The sequence below is a fragment of the Atheta coriaria genome, unplaced genomic scaffold (assembly GCF_025399875.1).
Source record: "Atheta coriaria isolate IRGN ID8LTWV9N9 unplaced genomic scaffold, Caltech_Dcor_3.1 hic_scaffold_7_pilon, whole genome shotgun sequence".
Taxonomy (NCBI): domain Eukaryota; kingdom Metazoa; phylum Arthropoda; class Insecta; order Coleoptera; family Staphylinidae; genus Dalotia; species Dalotia coriaria.
Window position 1 is genome coordinate 412,275 of NW_027045449.1, and position 20,239 is coordinate 432,513.

Below are 20,239 nucleotides of genomic sequence, written 5' to 3' on the forward strand. Positions count from 1 at the left end.
ACGCTCCAATGCTAATTAGAAAAGTGCGTCACACCGCCGCCGGCGGAAATTTTAATTAAACTGCAACAAAACGGAAAGAAAATCCATTTTTGCTGCGTGATGAGTTTATCCATGACGTCACTCATCAAATATATTACATATTAAGTGTGATAAGATAATGTATGACTTAAAAATTCAGTAGGAAAGTACAAAACCAAACTAATTGAATCATTTTCGAAAAAAATTGAATTTATTTATAAATGTGGTATGATTATATGAATATAAATATGCGTTTTGTTTTAAGCGTTGGGAGATAAGCTGTTGAGGCAATTGAAAGTGACAGGATAATTTACGTTTATTATGCCACTGCTTGAGGATAACAGGAGGATTGGAGGCGAGAGAAAAAGGGTTGATTTACGGACGGCGAGTTTCTGGAAGCTGTGCGTGGGGCGGAGCGGAGGTAGCTGCATTGTTAGATGGTCGTGTGCGTTGAGGTAGGCCCACAACGCATACCTGGCTCGGTTTTAACGATCAGGCCGGGTCGGGCCGCGTCTCCTAGTTACAGTTACCTGGGGAGTTGACTCAGGTCGGTTTGATACAAGATAACGAACTGCTTTCATGCTGAGGCGGATTAGTATTGTCATAGGTACAAGTTTCAGGTACTTGAACATTGAATTTGGGATTAATTTTTCAATAGATTAAGTAATTTAGCACGATTATTACGAGATTTTGTTATTTTTAGAGTTAAAAATAAATAATATTCAGATTTTTCAAGGATAGGCAACTTTTTAATCGTGTTTAAGTAATGGTAATTTACATTGTAATTTTTAGGGATGTTGGGTTGCATAACTACAGCACATGTCAAATGTCATATCTAGGTTATAATTGTTTTTACGTCGTTACACAGAAATTTGAAGGTAAATCAAGCAAATTTTAAGAAATTTCATCGAAAATATAAAGATAGAACAATTCTGGCATTGTTCTCTGCGAAACAATAGTTTTTCTGTTATATTTTGGCTCCGATATTAATAATTTTGTATCTTTTAGGTGCGGTAACGATTTCATCCAACGACAATACCAATAAGCGTGGGTGGTACCTTCACATGCAGTGAGCGAGCTTTATGAGTTCCTGGATTCGCTCTCCACACGCTTGTGCTCTTTGGATGGCTTCGGCTCTGCGCTCCGCATTCTCCGTTCGTGTGCGGGGCGGCCAAGTCACGTGAATGACGACGAGCTGAGCGCGCGGCTCCATTGCCGGCCACCATCGCCTCTCGCACTCCAACTTGCGCGCTGCGCTCGGACATGACCACATTTATTACATTGTCGACGGTCGGCGCGAGCGTGCTTCGCAGTTGACGCGGCGCACACACAGCTCTCCGCACGGAATTTTCGCGAGTTTTCGCGCTTCAATGTGCGCCACCATCCAGCGCGCAATTTTCAACCATCGATAAACGTAAGTCTCTACCCATGAAAAAGATTTCTATTGCGTGTTTCGTGTGCGATAAAAAGCGTGGAAAAAAAAGGGGAATCGAATCGTTGTAGAAGTAAAGTCAGAGAGCGGTCCGAGTCGCTCCGGTAGACGAGCCGAGTCGGTTCTCAGAATTTCGTGGAAGCGAGGCCCTGTTTGCTGCCGGGCTGGTTACTTACTTACCGTGTTGCCACGCTAATTTATTGCCACTTTCTAAGCGGTTGATACACACGCAAACTACGCTGAATTCATTCTTACCGGGGCAGCAATTCAAGGGTTGCACCTACGCAGTTACATTCATACATATTCCATATCGATTTCCGCGCCGTCTGACCAATGATATCTGATAGTTTTTAATAGATACCAAACGAGTGTTGTGTTTTTATCAAAATCAATTAGAACCCGAGAGCCTCTAGCGCGCAAATAATTAACGCCCGCTCGCATTGTATGATTGTATGATTGATTGCGGAATCTATTTACATTATGCTTGGCAACGTAGCAGCTGAACATGACCTTGGTTACGGCTGGCAAGGCAATAATTCGACGCGTTCGCAACCAGTAGTCGCGAACGGAACGTGAACGTGTTTGCTGTTTACTCTTGCAGGCAACCGACACGAGAGAGCGCACGATGGCCAAGTGGCAGAAGACGCAGCTCCTCGGACCTGAGTACATCAGCCAGATTCAGCTTCTCTACAGCAACGACAAACTATTTCCGATTGAAGTGCGGCATTATCTTGCGGATTGGATCGAGGAGCGCTTCACGTAAGTTTCGCACAACAAACTCCTGTAACCAATGGCAACCGTTGTATATCATTGTTTTTGGTGTTTAGTTGTGATCCACAACAATGGCAGAGCGATTCTTCACTGGATATTTATGTGAAGACCACCATCGAGGCTTTTATCTTGGAGATAGACAATCGCAGTGGTGTTATCGAGGATTTTCTCACCAAGATGAAACTTGCAACAGCCGTAAACAACTACAAATCATACTATGAGTAAGTTTTCTTTATTTTCTATAAAATAATTAATTTTTTAATAAAAATTTTAATTTTTCAAGGGATAAATATCATAATCTATATGACCACATCAGAAACATGTTGATGGCTGAAGATCGCATCTATCGCGTCGCCTGTGGTGAAATAATCGACACAAATTCGCAGTTCGCCACCGTGGAGACAATGATCGCGCAGCAGTTCAGCCAACTGAGCGATAACACACGCGAGATTTCACAGGATCTTAAACGTTTGGAAGAGGAACAAGAGACATTCGCCATCAATTACCACGACTGCACCAAGTTGAACGCAGCGCTCACAAACATGAACAACACCGAGGCGCAGAAGATCGAGCTGAACAATCGCAAACAGGAAATGGAGATGAAACTACGCGCTGGGATCAGTCATCTGATGGAATCACGCGTAAATATTATGAACAAACTTTCAGCCATCTACGTCGGCGTCAACGAGCTGCAGTGTAAGATCCTCGACGACGAGTTGATTAAATGGAAGCGCGAACAGCAGTTGTACGGTAACGGCGCGACGTTCAACAATAACAAACTCGACGCCATTCAGCAGTGGTGCGAGAACCTGGCGGATTTGATTTGGCTGAATCGGCACTCAGTGAAGGAGTTTCAGCGCCTCAAACTGAAACTCAATCTGGAGACTGAAGTGTCCGATAATAGTACAAAGTTATTGGCGGATTTTACGCAGTTGTTGAGCTCGCTGGTGACTTCAACGTTTATCATCGAGAAGCAGCCGCCGCAAGTCATGAAGACAAACACACGTTTCACAGCGACTGTACGTTTATTGGTCGGTGGGAAGTTAAACGTTTACATGAGCCCGCCACAAGTGCGGGTTTCGATTATTTCGGAGATGCAAGCGAATGTCATGTTGAAGAATGACAAAATCGGCAAGAATGGCGACGCCAGCGGCGAGATTCTTAACAATACCGGTGCAATGGAGTACCAGGCGAGTACTCGGCAATTATCCGTCAGTTTTCGCAACATGCAACTGAAGAAAATCAAGCGCGCTGAGAAGAAAGGCACTGAAAGTGTCATGGATGAGAAATTCTCGTTGTTATTCCAGTCGCACTTTAGTATTGGCGGTGGTGAATTGATGTTCCAAGTGTGGACGCTTTCTCTGCCCGTGGTTGTGATTGTCCATGGTAATCAGGAACCGCATGCATGGGCGACAGTTACATGGGACAACGCTTTCTCTGAACCGGGACGTGCGCCTTTTGCTGTACCGGATAAAGTGCAATGGTGTCACGTGGCGGACACATTATCATTGAAATTCATGGCGGCGACTGGTCGTGGTCTCGATGAGGATCACCTACGCGTGCTGGGCGAGAAGGCATTTAGAGGAACCACACCGGATGCGAATCAGTTACTCAGCTGGGCGCAGTTCTGCAAGGAGCCGCTGCCGGATCGAAACTTCACATTCTGGGAGTGGTTCTACGCTGTGATGAAACTCACCAAGGAACACCTGCGTGGGCCGTGGGTAGATGGTGCTATTATAGGTTTTATTCGAAAGACAACGCTGGAGGAGATGTTGCTGAACTGCCCGTATGGTACATTTGCGTTGAGGTTCTCCGACAGCGAGCTGGGTGGGATTACTATTGCATGGATCACGTCACCCAGGGAGGTGTTCAGTCTCCAGCCGAATACAGCGAAAGATTTCAGTATCAGATCGCTGGCCGATCGTATCCGGGACTTGGATAATCTGGTGCATCTGTTTCCGAACATTAATAAAGATGAAAAGTTCGGAAAATATTATACTGGTAAGTATAAAATGTTTTTTTTATGTAAAAAACATTTTTTTAATACTTAAACTTGATTTTTGTAGAAAATCAGCCCACAAATACGACGAATGGTTATGTCAAATCGAAGCTGATAACGACAATTGATCGACAAGGTGGTGGCAGTATAAACAACACGCCGCTGCACATGACCTCCCCGGAATATTCCAACACGCGGGACACCAATTCAGTAGCAAGGTAAACCACAGTTCATTACTTGTCATTATCCACGCTACATGATACATGAATGCCCTTCTTTATAGATACATGTAGAGTGGAACAGCAGTCGGCATTCACTTCACTCTCTTTTTTGCAAATTTTTTTTTGATAAATGTTTATATTTATACTATTTTTACATGCTTTAACGATTTACAACAAAAGCTTTAATTACGACAAGTATTCCAAAATTTTTTATATAAATATTTACAACGGAGTGGCTCCATGTGAGAATTGAGGTTGTGACAATGCGCTACCCATGTTCAGTGGGTTGCGGATCGTCGGCCAATACACTTCCATTGGAGCGCTCTCAACAGGGTAAATTATATTGACGTAAATCTTAATGTTAACCTAATGAGGATGTTAGATTAGATTCTATATATATATTAGCATGCTGCAAACAGACATAACCAGACCCATCAATCTTGCAACATCATTCAAATCATTCTCATTTCTTTTTTGCAAACAAAAAAATATCAAAAAACAAATGCGTGTGTCTCTTGTGTCGGTTAGTCTGTGTTGCAGTATGTGATGATATGTCTGGTTATGTGTCTGTGCAGTTTTTACTCCGACGCAACCGGCACCACCACCGGCGGGCCCATGGAGGGCTACATGAACTACACCGACATGTTCAATGGCATCGACCCGTTCTCGCCGCAATGAGATGAGTGGATGAGCGTAGATCCCGAGGCGTTTTTTGCTTAACGAAAAGAAGGTAATTTGCAATAGTAGCTCCTACGTTTTTTAAGTCTATTTTATAATAATTATCCTCTGTTTTAAATTGTCAATCTCAGCTTCATCGTTTGCGAACGATTTAATTTATTTTCGGAAACACGCTTAAGAGATTCAGAAATTTATGAAATTTGTTATTATTTCTGCGTTAGTACAAGTACAAAGAAGAAGAAAATCAATTTCCATCCTGCAGACCATGAATATTACAAGAAATATTAATATTGTTATAGCATCATACTAGTTGAAAGATGTTTACCGTAGTTTTACACATTTTACGACTTGATAAATGAAGAAATTGTTAATCACACGGACCTAAATAATTATTAACTATGAAGTAATATGAAAATTAGTCAATATTTTCAAAGAAAATCATCTAGACACAGATATTTTTGCTAGAATGTGAGCACTATTGTGACGCTTACAATGTTGGAACATTTATTAGATATTTTGATCTCTTTATATTATCCGCTAGCGAAGCGTAGTGTTGCGACGACTTCCTAGCGCCACGTGTTGGGATGATGAATACATTGTAAACGCAGTCGCCACCCCCTTGATTATGTGCCTATTGTTGAATTAATTGTTGATTAGCGAACCATTTACATGCTCGCGACCAAAGAGAGGGACAACGAACGCGGCGAGAATTGATATTAGCATTTTTTCAAAGAGACAAGATTGTGCTGCACATACACACACATACCCAAACTCACACTGCATTACTGTATGATAGATGTTTCTATTTCTGTGTAGTGTATTCAAATTACTCTGATATTTTATTATGTAATATGACAGTTTCTCTTTGCGATATTAAGGATTTCCATAATAATAACAGACATCATAAACGTTAACCCACTGTATTTTCTTATGTATTTTGTTCCTGTATAAAGTACATATTGTAATTAAACGTCAGTGTCATTGGGCTTGTCATGATTACATTAAATTTCAAGCACTTGATACCATGTAACAACAACGTTTTATGATAAGAACCGAATGGGTTATCGCGGTTAACGCGAGTAATGCATTAACAATGTTTAAACATATTGCGTGTACGTAGGCAACCAGATGTCTTCGTGCTGACCCAAAATTTTAGTTTGGTTAAGTTGTGAATTACTTTAAGAAATCTTGAAATGGCATTGTTTTTTACGTTAACTAAGTGCAACAAACTTGTCTTCACGCTACAAATCACCAAGAATGGACGCTACTATAGTATTTTATCTCGGCATCGAGATAAAACGAAAACGCAATCATGTTGTGTCGCAACCAGCAAGTCGAATTCAAAAAACACAGAGTGTCAAAACCCAAAGAAAGCAGGTGGTGTTCTAGCTAGAAACCTTCAAAGAATCAAATCCTTTTCATTCCTGCCGAAATCGCAACAAACAAGACAATGTTTCCATCCTGGAGCATCAGTTCTCTCCAGAGAAGATTTATCAGTCACAGAAAAAGCACCGATCACATCAAAACAAATGATTTCCGCAATGCTGCAATACATTTGGCCAGCTGATGATCCAGCCATAAGAAAAAGAGTCTCAGTTGCAGTGGGTCTCCTGGTAGGAGCAAAGTTACTAAATGTTGCTGTCCCATTCATGTTTAAGTATTCTGTAGATTATTTAAATGCTGGTGGCACTTTGAACATGACAACAGCACCCGAAACAGTTGCCACTGTTGTTACAAGTCTCCTGATTGGTTGTAAGTATAACAAACACTCTTGTAATTTAATAATTATTTTCATTAATATTTAATGCTATATTTTAGATGGTGCTGCACGTGCTGGAGCAGCGGGGTTTAACGAGTTGCGTAACGCAGTTTTTGCGAAAGTCGCGCAGAATTCTATCAGAAAAATTGCTAACAATGTGTTTGTACACCTACATAAAATGGATCTACAGTTTCATTTGAGTAGACAAACAGGCGCGCTGTCGAAAACAATCGATCGGGGTTCCCGCGGGATTAATTTTGTCCTCACCGCGATGGTTTTCAATGTTGTCCCAACTGTTTTTGAACTGACGTTGGTATCAACCATACTTGGTATGACTTTCGGCCCGCAATTTGCTGCTATTTCAGTTGGATGTGTTGCTGTTTATGCTGCGTATACTTTATCTGTGACTAGCTGGCGGACCAAATTCAGAGTGTTTATGAATAAAGCTGAAAACGAGGCGGGGAACAAAGCGATTGATTCGTTAATCAATTACGAAACTGTTAAAGTAAGAAATATTATATTAACCTAAAAATATCAAAAATTAATTTAATTTCATTGTAGTATTTCAACAATGAGAAATTCGAAGCTGACAGATACAATCAAGTCCTCAAGAAGTTCGAAGATGCTAGTCTTAAAACAAGTACAAGTTTAGCACTGCTTAATTTTGGCCAGAATGCGATTTTCAGCGCTGCATTAACAGGTATCATGATAATGGCAGCTGGGGAGATTGTTAAAGGCAATATGACTGTTGGTGACTTGGTGATGGTAAATGGTCTGCTTTTTCAACTGTCAATACCCTTGGGGTTCTTGGGTAGTGTGTATCGTGAGGTGAGGCAGGCTTTAATCGACATGCAGACGATGTTTACACTGATGACAATGGATCCTGCAATTAAGGTAAATTATTATTTACTTTTTTAAACTTTGCGTAACTCTATAATATTAAATTATAGAGTAAACCACAAGCGGCTTACATGTTTGTTGATTCGAAAACCTCTTCGATTACTTTCGAAAATGTCAAGTTTGATTATGGTCCTGGTAAAGAGATTTTAAAAGATTTGAATTTTACGATTCCAGCGGGGAAAAAGATTGCTATCGTTGGAGGATCTGGATCGGGGTAATTATATCTTGAAATTTATATAATTTTAAATATTTTTGATGAATTTATTTAGAAAATCAACGATTGTACGACTTTTGTACCGGTTTTACGAACCCAAAGCTGGAAGAATATTGATTAATGGCATGGATATTCGTGATGTGGACTTGGAAAGCCTCCGCAAAGCAATTTCCATTGTCCCGCAAGATTCTGTTCTCTTCCATGACACCATAATGCATAATTTGCACTATGGTGATCTTAAAGCTTCCACAGAGCAAGTAATTGAAGCTACAAAGATGGCGGAATTACATAACAGCATTATTACGTGGCCAAAAGGGTATAATACCCAAGTGGGTGAACGTGGTTTAAAACTTTCTGGTGGCGAAAAACAAAGAGTCGCTATTGCCAGAGCCATTTTGAAAAATTCCCCCATTTTGATTTTTGACGAGGCTACAAGTTCATTGGACTCTATTACTGAACATGTAAGTATAAACCTTTCTTATAAAACTTTTTCTGATGAGTTTTTGTGTTAATTTTTCGTAGCATATTCTAAACGCGCTGAGAAGAGCAACCGAAGGACGCACAAGCATCTGCATCGCACATCGTTTGAGCACAGTGCGTGATGCTGACGAAATTCTGGTCTTAGAAAATGGCGGTGTGAGGGAACGTGGGTGTCATAATGACCTGATTAAGAAACCAGGCAGTTTATACGCCATGTTATGGCAGACACAGAATCAACAAGCGTCAATGCCGCGTGATAAACTTCTATAACGTAAATATTGGGTCCTAGGCAAATTTATATGAGATTTTTAGCTAATAACTTATTAAGTTACTGTTGAAACAAATGAAACAATAAAACTATTGTGTTTAATGTACAGAAGGACCTTTCTGGCACATATCGATAGATGTACAGTGTATTATATTAATTCGTGTGTTTTATGACCTGTTGCCGTGGCTACCACAGTGACAGAATACAAACATGCTCTGATTCCTGCATTGCAGGACGTTGAATGTGCGTAACGCACGCTTTACACTTTTTTTACATTAGATAAATCGCGCCGACGATGGCGAGCGCCTGTTCGAGCAGTATGTCCGTTCAGAAATCCGGGGCTAGTAATATCACAAGCACCACTGCGTCCGGAAGTCGGTGAGTTACTAGTTAAATATTTATGTATTTAACCAGGTGTACATTGATTAAATAATAATGTTATGTTTTTTGTTGGTAGAAAAAAGACTGAGAGTGATTGTTCGAAAAAACCCAGCTGCTTCCTACAACGCAAGAAACCTGCGAATCCTTTGTCGGTGTCTATACGGCCACCGAAAGTTGATGCTGTGAGACAACGTGTTAGGTCTGCCAGGATGTTGAAGATACGTGGATTGCAAAGTCAATTGAACGACGCGAATTTCCACCTGATGGAGCTGGCTCATGAAAATCGCGCGTTGAAATCCACACAGAGAAGACAAGATAAAGCACTTAATAAGTAATTAGTTAATATTTAATTTAACTTTCATATTTTTATCTGTTAAACTTTTTCTGTAATTTATTATTGTTTTAATTTTAGTTATGAAGGTGTAAATGCAGATTTACCAAGACTAATTCAATCACACAGTGAAGAACACAGAATATTACAAGAACGCAATCGTACATTAAAAAGACAACTTCGAGAAGTTACAGACACTTTAAAAGTACGCGATGATGAATTACTTGCAGCAAAAGATCAACTAAAACAACTTACACTACTGGCGAAAGACAAACAATTAGAAGAACGTGCACAGTTAAGAACATCCCTAAACGAAGCAAAGGAACTAATAAAAAGTTATGAATCTGAGATTAGTATTCTTAATCGTAAATTAGCTTTGGAGGTGAAAAACTGTCGCCAGAAGTTGAATGCTGAAGCTGTGAAGTACAAAAAGTGTCAGGAGCAGTTGGCACAGGCTCTTGGACAAGCCAAATTAAACAGTAGTAGTACTAGATTGTTATCTAGACGATATGATAATAGTCCTATCAGTGATCGTAAGTCTACGATGAATTTAAGTTCTAGTACATCGAAAGAAACATTGGATTTAGATGTTAAATTGGAACCGATTAAAAAACGTAATAGTGCTGAAAGTAGGAACTCTTTGACTTCACCAGTTGAGAAAATCAAAGCGAGATTATCAACAACAACAACAGGAGAAGCTGGGCGGGTGCATAGGATTGAAGATTTCAGTGATGTTTTAGAGAAGATTAATTTAGAAGAAGAACACTTGAAGAAATCGCTGCAAAGTGGGATAAAAAGTATAAATAAATTTAAACCGACCAAGTTGGAGACTTTAGTTCAAAAGAGAAATGAATTACAATTACAATCGGTGGAAAAAGAGGATAAAGGATTGAAGATTGAACCGCCTCCACGTCCTCCACCACCGAAATTGATACATCAGCAACAAATTCACGTGGAAAATCAAGAAAATGATGAATTAACACCTTTAAAAGATGAAGACATCTTGGAAAATACAAATATTGCTGATGTTCTTGATCATCATGTGAAAACTTTACAAGAATCCGAAGTAGGTTTTAATTATGCACGTGAAGAGCTCAAAAATATTGAAGAATTAGAAGCGCAAATTGACAGAAACAAACAAACGATAATTCTGAAACGTGAGGATAATGAACTGGTTGATGAGATTTGGCATGAAGAGTATTCATTTAGAGTTGCTAATCATAGTGAAGAACTTGTTAAAAATGGCAAGGATGGTTTAACAAATGGAGAATTAGAAGAAGTCCATGAAACCAAAAAGGATCCGATTGTTGCGTTGGAAAACAAAAAGAAATTGTTGGCCGCTCTGAGGCAAATCGATAATGGTAATAGCATAGAACAGGATACCAACAAACCAGACGTGGACATTGCGCATAACAATAATAATGAAATTGATACTAGGAAGTCTAGATTGATGAAGGAGTTGTTTGGTTGATGTGTATACTAAAGAAATAAACCATACATTTTGTTAAAGTTACATTATTGGATCATTTTGATACATTGAATGTGATTTTCTATGCAAATATTATAACATAGCGTCATCCAGGAGAGATTTGTTGAGTTGTATTTAGAAATTGTGCTATTTATTCTGTTAGGGTGTTTGTTGTGCGTTTTGTGATTTATTCCGTGTAGATGTGAATTTGTTGCGTTCACATAGACATGGTTTAAGTGCAGGTAAACCGCACTGCTACAGGTGCAATCTTTTTTACCACACCTAAAGAAATTATTTGTTGTATACAAATAGCTTTATAATGCGTTTCATAGTATGATTTGTAAATAAATACTAGATGGCGCTATGATGCACTTATTTGCATTAACGAATTTTTGTTTGTTTTGAGAGTAAGACCGCGTGGAGCTGCAGTGTTCGCGTAAATTGTTGTGCGGATAGTTTTTCTTTCAATTTTATTTCTTAAAATGCAGCTGGGCATAACTAAAACTTATAGTTTTGATTTTTTTGTAATAAATTGAGCGCAGCATGCAGTTCTGAGTGTCAATATTTTATTTTTCATAACTTTTTTAATACTTTTTAAAAAGTTGCGACTGTAATATCATAAAACATAATATAAACGAAATAATCCTTCAATAATACAATTAAAGTTTCTAGCATTTACGTTGAAGACTTCAGGTAAATCAAAATAAACATGCAATGCATTTATTTTCGTGTATATTGGTTTATCAACGTTCTCTCACGTTGATACTACCCGATAGTCTTATGCGCACATGGGGTTGCGGGGTGAGACGGCGGAAGACGCGCAGAATAAAATAACAACTCGCACGATTTCTTCACATTCCAACTGGTCTTGAAATGCAATTTTGCCATGCAATATGCGATCTTAAAGTAATACAAAATAAGTTCATTGTTTGCTTGTTTTTGTTTTCGGGTTTATCAACATCACCTCATCGCCAAACTTTTGTGCGCAAGTCCGGCGCAGGAAGCGGCGCAGGGCAACAGTTGTAACGTATTCTTTCGCAACGCTCAGCAGCATCATTCAGTGCGCGACATTCTCTGCAGTTACAGCTCCGTTAATAAATTGCTGAAAATTTATCAAATTAGCAGAAAATTCTTACAAACAAGTGAAAATCATTCCTCGAGGCAGTCAGGAGTAAGTTTCTTGCATTGGTTTCATTTGCGCCTTTGTATTAAACCTGTAATTCGTAAAATTTGCACGCTGCATTGCTTTTTACGGCGTTAGACGCGTTTGTGCAATATGGCCGCGATTCAAACGCCGTTTTCACGTTTGCAACCACCGAGTTGCAACATCATGTAGAAGAAATCATGTACTTGCATTGCATCTAATTGGAATATTCGGATGTAATTTTATTGCGCAATCGACATGAGGTACGGGGTGACCGCAGTTTCACCTTCTCGAGGTGTACGCGGCGAAGTTATCAGTTGCTTGTTTGGTTTTCGCATGTTTCAAACGTTCACTTTGCGGCAGTAGAGTGCCAATTGTACAGCACTGCTACACAAAGAGACGCCATGTTGTTGTTTTGATTTTAAGATTTCAACATTCCAACACTATTCGGCACTGCTGATAACACACAATGTTATTTTTATTTTCAATCGTTTCAATTCTTATCGGTTATTTGTTCTTTAGTTTATATTACATTGCAATTTCTGTTTTATTTTAGTTTCTGCTAGCACGTCGTTCTACATTGTTGACGCTGATGGTGCGCTCTGCGTTCGAGTTTCCATGCGGCTTCTTGAGAACGTTTCGGTTTTCCATCGCAGGAGTGTATACTGAGTATTTACTGGTCTTTCTATCATTTCTCTTTGTACTTAAATTTTCTGCTGTACCCAGATGAGCGTTCAAGGTCACGCACAAGATGTCCAGGATTAGCCAGACTTTCCCAAGAATAGGAACAGGTTTGAACATTGCTGCAAAGTTTTCACAATATCTCCACTAATTTGTAAGTTTTCTGTTATTAATTGTTCTTTCTGCTTGTTTTTCAGGTACATATTCGATTAATTTGGGCATTTTTGTAATTCGGGCGCGTTCGTTATCGGTTTATGTACTTTTTGAGTTTACTAATACCTCACACCTTCAAGTTTAAACTAATTACCTCTTCATATTTTCAAGGTCCATTTATAGATTAATTAAAAGACTTATCCTGTTCAAATGTAACAATCCTACAAAATTTAAAACATTTTTTGCTTTTCTTGATGAGTTTATTTATTTGTTTTTAAATATTTTTCTAATTATGCTTTTGTAGTTTATTCTTTTAAAAGTTTTTGCAGTTCTGCATAATCACCCAATCCTCCTTACCCATTTTTGTTAATAATTGTTTACATTCACAGGGAAATGTGATAAACGTTATTCGCGAGAAACCTGGAGAGGTGTAACGAAATACTCATCGAGTGCGGGTCGCGACGCGGTTGATTATTTTAACAATTTTATAGAATCACGATCAATTAGCTACCGAAGGAGGGTCGTGCCATGTCCCCTTTCACCTGTTAGGGAAAGTACGCGGTGTTTATAAATATTTATCCGAATATTCGACAAATCGAGTGCGGTATGCGATTAAAAAGCCCACAAGTATCGCGTAAGCGTTTGTACGGGGCCTCAACGGACTTCAAGCATCCTACCAGCGGTTTGGACTCAAGATTGTATTATAATATCAACGCCTTAAGTAGTGAGTACACCTGACACCAAACTGGCTGTCTTGTATCTTTATGCGCCAACAAATGCACGTGCATACAATCGTCGGTATAGCGCCGCTTTAAGCAAAGACCCAAAGACAGATATACGAGTATAGGCAGGAGACTGGATCCTAGGGAGCTGCGACTGGACTGCTGAACGACTGCAGGCACGACTGAGCACTTGGCCCTCTGCGTGCACCCTTTTTATACCTGCGCAGCATGCAGTTCTAAGTGTCGATATCTTATTTTTCATAACTTTCATAATCCGTTTTCAAAAGATGCGACTATACTCGTAATACCATAAAATATAATATAAATGAAATAATTCTTTAATAATACAATTAAAGTTTCTAGAAATTACGTTGAAGACTTCAGGTAAATCAAAATAAACATTCAATACATTTATTCTTGTGTATATCGGTTTATCAAAGTTCTCTCACGCTGATAATACACACTTCGGGTTGCGGGGTGAGACGGGGGAAGTTGCGCAGAATAACAAGTCTCACACTATCTCCTAACATTCCAAGAGACTTGGACTGGAATCATGTCATGCAATATGCGATCTTAAACTAATATAAAATACGTGTATTGTTTGCATGTTTTTGTTTTCGGCTTTATCAACATCACCTCAACGCCAAACTTTTTGTGCGCAAGTCCGGCGCAGGAAGCGGCGCAGGGAAGCAAGTTAACGTTCTTTTGCAACGCACGCTCAGGAACATCATTCAGTGCGCGACATTCTCTGCAGTTATAGCTCCGCTAATAAAATCGTTGAAAATTTATCAAATCAGTGAAAATTCTTGCAAACAAGTGAAAATCATTCTTCGAGGCAGTCCAGAGTAAGTTTCTTGCAGTATTTTTATTTGCGCCTTTGTTTTAAACCTGTAATTCGTAAAATTTGCACGCTGCATTGTTTTTTTACGGCGTTAGACGCGTTTTTGAAATATGGCCGCAGTTCAAACGTCGTTTTCACGTTCGCAACCACCAAGTTGCATCATCACGTAAAAGAAATCTTGTACTTGCATTGTATCTAATTGGAATATTCGGATGTAATTTTATTGCGCAATCGACATGAGGTACGGGGTGACCGCAGTTTCAGCTCCGCGAGGTGTACGTGGCGGCCTTGTCAGTTGTTTGTTTGCTTTTCACATGTTTCAAACGTTCACTTTGCGGCAGTAGAGTGCCAATTTTACAGCACAGCTAACACAAAGAGACGCCATGTTGTTGTTTTGATTTTAAGATTTCAACATTCCAGCACAATTCGGCACTGCTGATAACACGATTTTATTTTCATTTCGTTTCATTTCTTATCTGTTATTTATTCTTTATTTTATATTCAATTGCATTTTATTTTAGTTTTTGCTAGCACTTCATGCAACATTGTTGAAGGTGATGGTGTGCTGTGCGTTCGAGTTTTCAGGCGGCTTCTAGAAAACGTTTCGGTTTTCCATCGCAGGATTGTATTGAGTATTTACTGTTCTTTCTATTATTTGTCTTTGATCTTAAATTTTGTTGCTGTTGTCAGATGACCTTCCAAGGTCACCCATGAGATGTCCAGGATTAGTCATACTTTCCCAGGAATGGGAGCAGGTTTGAACATTGCTGCAAAGTTTTTACAATGCTTAGAATAACTTTTAAGTTTTCTGTTTCTAATTGTTCTTTCTGCTTGTCTTTCAGGTACATATTCGATATATTTGGACATTTTTGTAATTCGGGCGCGTTCGTTATCGGTTTATGTACTTTTTGTGTTTACTAATACCTCACACCTTCAAGTTTTAACTAATTACCCCTTAATATTTTTTAAATAATTTTACTCAAGGTCAATTTATAGATTAATTACAAGACTTATCCTGTTTAAATTTCATAGTCCTACGTAATTTAAAACATTTCTTGGTATTCTTGATGAATTTATTTATTTACATTTAAATTTTTCTAGTTATGCTTCTCTATTCTTTTTTTAAACGTTTGTGTAGAATAATCACCCAATCCTCCTTACCCATTCTTGTTAATAATTGTTTTTATTCACAGGTTTAAGCGTTAATTCGCGGGATACCTGGAGAGGTGTAACGAAATACTCATCGAGTGCGGGTCGCGACGCGGTTGACTATTTTAACCATTTTATAGAATCACGATCAATTAGCTACCGAAGGAGGGTCGTGCCATGTCCCCTTTCACCTGTTAGGAAAGTATGCGGTGTTTATAAATAGGGAAAGTAGCCATATTTGGACCATTTTTATATTTTTTGATTTATAGAGCCACATATAAACTGTCAATAAAAATTAAGTAGCGGAAAAGTAACTCACAAGGCTTACCAACAAAATGATATTTTTGGTTTAAGTAAAAATTATATTTATACCCCTCAAATTTCAATTTAAAAAAATTGTGTTTTTGGTCCAAATTAAGAAACCGGTTTCCTAAATTGGACCATGCTTTTTTAACGGCAATTGACACAATAGTAAATTTTAGTTTTAGCAGTAACACAAGCACATTTTGTATAAACCAAAGTGCGGCATTTCATACAGTGGATCATTTCGAAGATTTGTGCTCGTCCACAAGCTTTTCTAGGAGGTCGAAAAAATGATATACGTTTTCCCTGTTAAAACCCCGGTGCCTGTCTTCGGTCCAACTTCGGCAACTTGAAGAATTTATATTTAATGATCAACGACAATCTTAATATAACATAACCTCTCAAAATTAATACTATAAATTATAGATAAATAAAGAAGCTTTCTGATGATAAAATAATAATCGGTAAAACTAACGTTTTAACGGCTTGACAGCTCTTGCACTTACGTCGTTATAATAGATTTGATAATCAATGATACACGAAGTTGTTGACACGACGAAAGCACGCGGCAAGTTGTAACCCAAATAGTTGCATTAATTGTTTATAAATACGAGTAAAACAAGGGGCCAGTCAATTTTTGCATAAACTTCAACAGTCCGCGGATATCGTGGTGGTCCAACTTAGGCGCTGGTCCAAATTATGCTACCTTCCCCTATTTATCCGAATATTCGACAAATCGAGTGCGGGACGCGATTAAAAAGCCCGAAAGTATCGCGTAATCCGTATCGCTCCATTACAGTGCGCGGTAAAAACGTTCAATTCCATGAGGGTTTGTACGGGGCCTCAACGGACTTCAAGCATCCTACCAGCGGTTTGGACTCAAGATTGTATTATAATATCAACGCCCTAAGTAGTGAGTACACCTGACACCAAACTGGCTGTCTTGTATCTTTATGCGCCATAAATGCACGTGCATACAATCGTCGGTATAGCGCCGCGTTAAGCAAAGACCAAAGAGAGAGAGAGATATAGGCAGGAGACTGGGCCCTAGGGAGCCGCGACTGGACTGCTGGACGACTCAGGCACGACTGAGCACTTGGCCCTCTGCGTGCACCCCTTTTATACCTGCGGCTGACCTTCAGAAAGTGGAGGGGGAAATCTTCGAGACGGTGCGAGCTGCAGGGTCGAAGGGTCGAAGGTACCGCGGGCCTTCCCCCACTTCTTTACTGTACCCCACATCAACACTCTGAGTACATCGCAGGTATAAAGGGTAGCGCGCAGTGCGCTTGGCGTTCAGTCGTTCTTATGGTGTTCTCTCATTCTCTCTTGGCTCTTATCGAATCGTTTCTTCGCGTATCGCGTTAGCGCAATCGTCGGTAACGTTTAGTTAATTCCGCGTATAGGCAGGGTTGAATTAGGTTCTCAAAAACAAGTTTCCACTTGTTTGTATAGGTATCATGTAAAAGTATACTCGTAATTATTAAAAATTGTATGACACATACAAACACAATGGTATTACCTATTTATGGTTCCAATGATATTATTCCTGACTGACGTTTGTTTACTATTAACTATTAACAAAGCAATGTAAACAAAGTAAAACTATTGATTATCACTTCATTTATTTCGTATTCATATTTACTCGCAACTTAGTATCATTATTTAAACTATTTGATATTTTTTCTCTTTTTTAAGAGTTCTTTTATAAAAAACATGAAGGAAATTATCATTCCAAAACCCCAAAATGCAAAGATCCCCTTCAAATGGAGCATATTCAAAATAACATTGTTATTGTCAATCGTAAACTCCTGCATTTGTTTTTGAAACAACATGTCTGATTTAAATCTTAACGCCTAAAACAAAACATGAGTACAACTCAAGTGAAAATAGAAATTAACTCACGTCTTCCTCCCAAAATCTCATCAACCCCGCTTCTTCAGCTGTTCGTACAAGTTCTTGTAATTGATAAGTATGCATCGAGTTCTTCCTCAAGAGAATATAATAGTAATTCGTAAACAATTCAGGCGTGATTGGTTTATATTTTCCTTGCATTTGTTGCAAATACTCTTCATCTTCAAAATAATCTCCATTAATTCGTCGATATCTTGCAACAGCATACTCTCTACTCGATAACAATGTCCTAGACAGTTCATAATCACTACGGTTTGAAATCACTACAATTTTTTCGTATAATTTCCGGTAAACTGGCTGAAAATAGAAATATTAATACAATAACTTTTAAAAAACTTAAATTATTTACTCGTTCATCAGTTTTAAGAGGCCAGTAATAGTAATCAAAGAATAATAACTGTAGATTACTCGCAGCTAATTCACTAAGCGTGTTTATATTGTTTTCTAACATTGGTTTCACCATCACGCTAGATAATCTTGAACTATACGCGGTAACTAATAAAACATTAGTGACTAGCAATAACATTACTAGAGACTTAAGAAATCTGCTTTTTTTAATATCACTAGAAAACGCAGCGGGTTGATTAATCAACAGACCAAACATGGTTATATTACTAATCTGTGACTTAGTAAATTTTAGTTTAAGTCTACTACGCAAGTAGACTATTCCTCTTGTTAACATAAAAAGAAAAAGTGATGCCAGCCACGTGTACAAGTCAAAAACTTCCAGAAACATTAGCCAACCATGTTTAACACTTAAAATAAATATTAAAATCGATGAAAATAGGTTATATTTTAGATAATTGGTTTAATTTCATTTTTACAAATAGCGTGTTATGATATTTAGGTACTTTATTATCTATATATATATATATATATATATATATATATAAATTAATTGCTGTTCGTTAGTCTCGCTAAAACTCGAGAACGGCTGAACGGATTTATCTTATCTTGGTCTTGAATTATTCGTGGAGGTCTAGGGAAGGTTTAAAAGGTGAGAAAAATTCGAATAAATGCCGGGAAAATCCTCAAAACAGCTCTTTTCTATAGAATAAAATTTGTCATTGAGATTCAATCATAGTTATAGTTAAATAGTTGAATTCGAGATGGCGCGCTGAAGTGCATTATTGACAAAACTTTAAATTAAAATTGCTAATCTTATTGATAGAATTGACTCTTACTACGAGTATGTCTAGAACAAGAGAGTAAAAACGAAATACATTTTTATTAAACACTGCCGGAACGAAGTCGCGGGCAACAGCTAGTTTGTAATACCTATTTTTGCTTATTTTGCATTTTCACTTTCACAAGTTTATTCAGGGTAAATTTTAATATACCTAACGTTAATTTGTAGGCTAAATTAGAGTTTAAATTGATATTTTGCTTTAAATAACACGGATATTTGTAAAAATGGAAATAAATATTTCATAATTTTATGATTTACGTACGTGGGTAGAGGTACTGAAACGACATAAGTGTAAATAACGGTTTTAACCCCATCTGTTTGCCTACTAGGAAATCCACCATAAACCATATCTGAATATTCTTCATTTTCTTGAAATAAAGAGAAAATCGCGCCTCCGCCAGTGCCATTTTCTTCATCATAGTACCCATAGTCTTCTAAACTATCATTTAAATATATATTCAGAGTAAAGTTGTATCTCTGCGCGTATTTGATGACGATATTGTGCTCGTTTCCAATCGGCTCATCTTAAATTTATACTTAAATCAATTAAAAATCATTATTATTCATTTTATTAAACTACCGGTAGAGTAACACCATGCGAATGGTATTAATGTGAAACATGGTGCGCGTAATTCTCGTCCCTGTTGATTTGTAATTTTATCCGGGAATAGATTATTATCAAATTTAAAAGTAAAATTCTCCGTGTACCAAATATCTAATAACACTGGGTTGTTATATTCTTCTAAACCAATATATTTATGAGTAAACAATTTAAATTCAGTTAAATTATCATTTTTTTTAAGTTTTTCCGCGTAGATTACTAATAAATCTCTGACAAAAGTCAAACTACTTGAATTAAAAAAGTCTTCAAAATTATCTTCATCATTTATAATGATAATATACTTGCGATTATTATACATTCCACTAGTTTCATGATTAATAACAAATTCAGTCGATTCAAACGCATTTCTAGCGTCTTCACACTGCAATAAAAAATGCCTACACCTTAAATGTTTATCAAGTAATAAATTCTCAATTCCCCAAATTTGTCTACCAATAACAGGCACGTTTTTTAAGTGAACTGGACGCGTAGAATTACCCATATCGTCGTAATAATGCAATATACACGTAGAATCATTGAAATATCTTTGAATAATCACTTCAAACAAAATGTTTAAGTATATTAGGTGCATGCTGATTGTTCGATCAGTCGGTAATAAACGTAA

The 20,239-nt window shown here is 38.0% G+C and overlaps 3 protein-coding genes and 1 long non-coding RNA gene across 6 annotated transcripts; 3 read left to right on the forward strand and 1 right to left on the reverse strand.

Annotated features, from left to right (window-relative positions):
- Positions 1–1,147: 1,147 nt before the first annotated feature.
- Positions 1,148–6,033, forward strand: Stat92E (Signal transducer and transcription activator Stat92E). Of its 3 annotated transcripts, XR_010549366.1 has the most exons (7): positions 1,155–1,432; positions 2,052–2,209; positions 2,278–2,442; positions 2,505–4,222; positions 4,288–4,438; positions 5,017–5,171; positions 5,251–6,033. XR_010549366.1 is itself a non-coding variant. In XM_065308698.1 (6 exons), the coding sequence occupies exons 2-6, from the start codon at positions 2,076–2,078 to the stop codon at positions 4,511–4,513; spliced, it is 2,178 nt and encodes a 725-aa protein (XP_065164770.1). In that variant the 5' UTR covers positions 1,148–1,432; positions 2,052–2,075; the 3' UTR covers positions 4,514–4,639. The 3 variants fall into 3 exon arrangements, 2 of the variants coding, with proteins under 2 accessions (XP_065164770.1, XP_065164769.1); XM_065308698.1 differs by lacking the exons at positions 5,017–5,171; positions 5,251–6,033 and adding an exon at positions 4,504–4,639 and having other exon boundaries at positions 1,148–1,432; XM_065308697.1 differs by having other exon boundaries at positions 1,154–1,432; positions 5,017–6,033.
- Positions 6,034–6,116: 83 nt separating this feature from the next.
- ABCB7 (ATP binding cassette subfamily B member 7) lies at positions 6,117–8,851 on the forward strand. Its single transcript, XM_065308699.1, has 6 exons — positions 6,117–6,871; positions 6,938–7,383; positions 7,440–7,772; positions 7,829–7,992; positions 8,048–8,453; positions 8,515–8,851. Exons 1-6 carry the CDS (start codon positions 6,313–6,315, stop codon positions 8,740–8,742), a joined length of 2,136 nt encoding a protein of 711 aa, XP_065164771.1. The 5' UTR covers positions 6,117–6,312; the 3' UTR covers positions 8,743–8,851.
- A 125-nt stretch (positions 8,852–8,976) lies between these two features.
- LOC135796612 (lebercilin) lies at positions 8,977–10,965 on the forward strand. Its single transcript, XM_065308704.1, has 3 exons — positions 8,977–9,118; positions 9,198–9,452; positions 9,534–10,965. Exons 1-3 carry the CDS (start codon positions 9,036–9,038, stop codon positions 10,921–10,923), a joined length of 1,728 nt encoding a protein of 575 aa, XP_065164776.1. The 5' UTR covers positions 8,977–9,035; the 3' UTR covers positions 10,924–10,965.
- Positions 10,966–17,651: 6,686 nt separating this feature from the next.
- Positions 17,652–18,361, reverse strand: LOC135796193 (uncharacterized). Its single transcript, XR_010549258.1, has 3 exons — positions 18,174–18,361; positions 17,816–18,121; positions 17,652–17,766 (listed from the first exon to the last, which is right to left on the reverse strand). It is a non-coding gene; the product is annotated as an uncharacterized lncRNA (long non-coding RNA).
- Between the last annotated feature and the right edge of the window lie 1,878 nt (positions 18,362–20,239).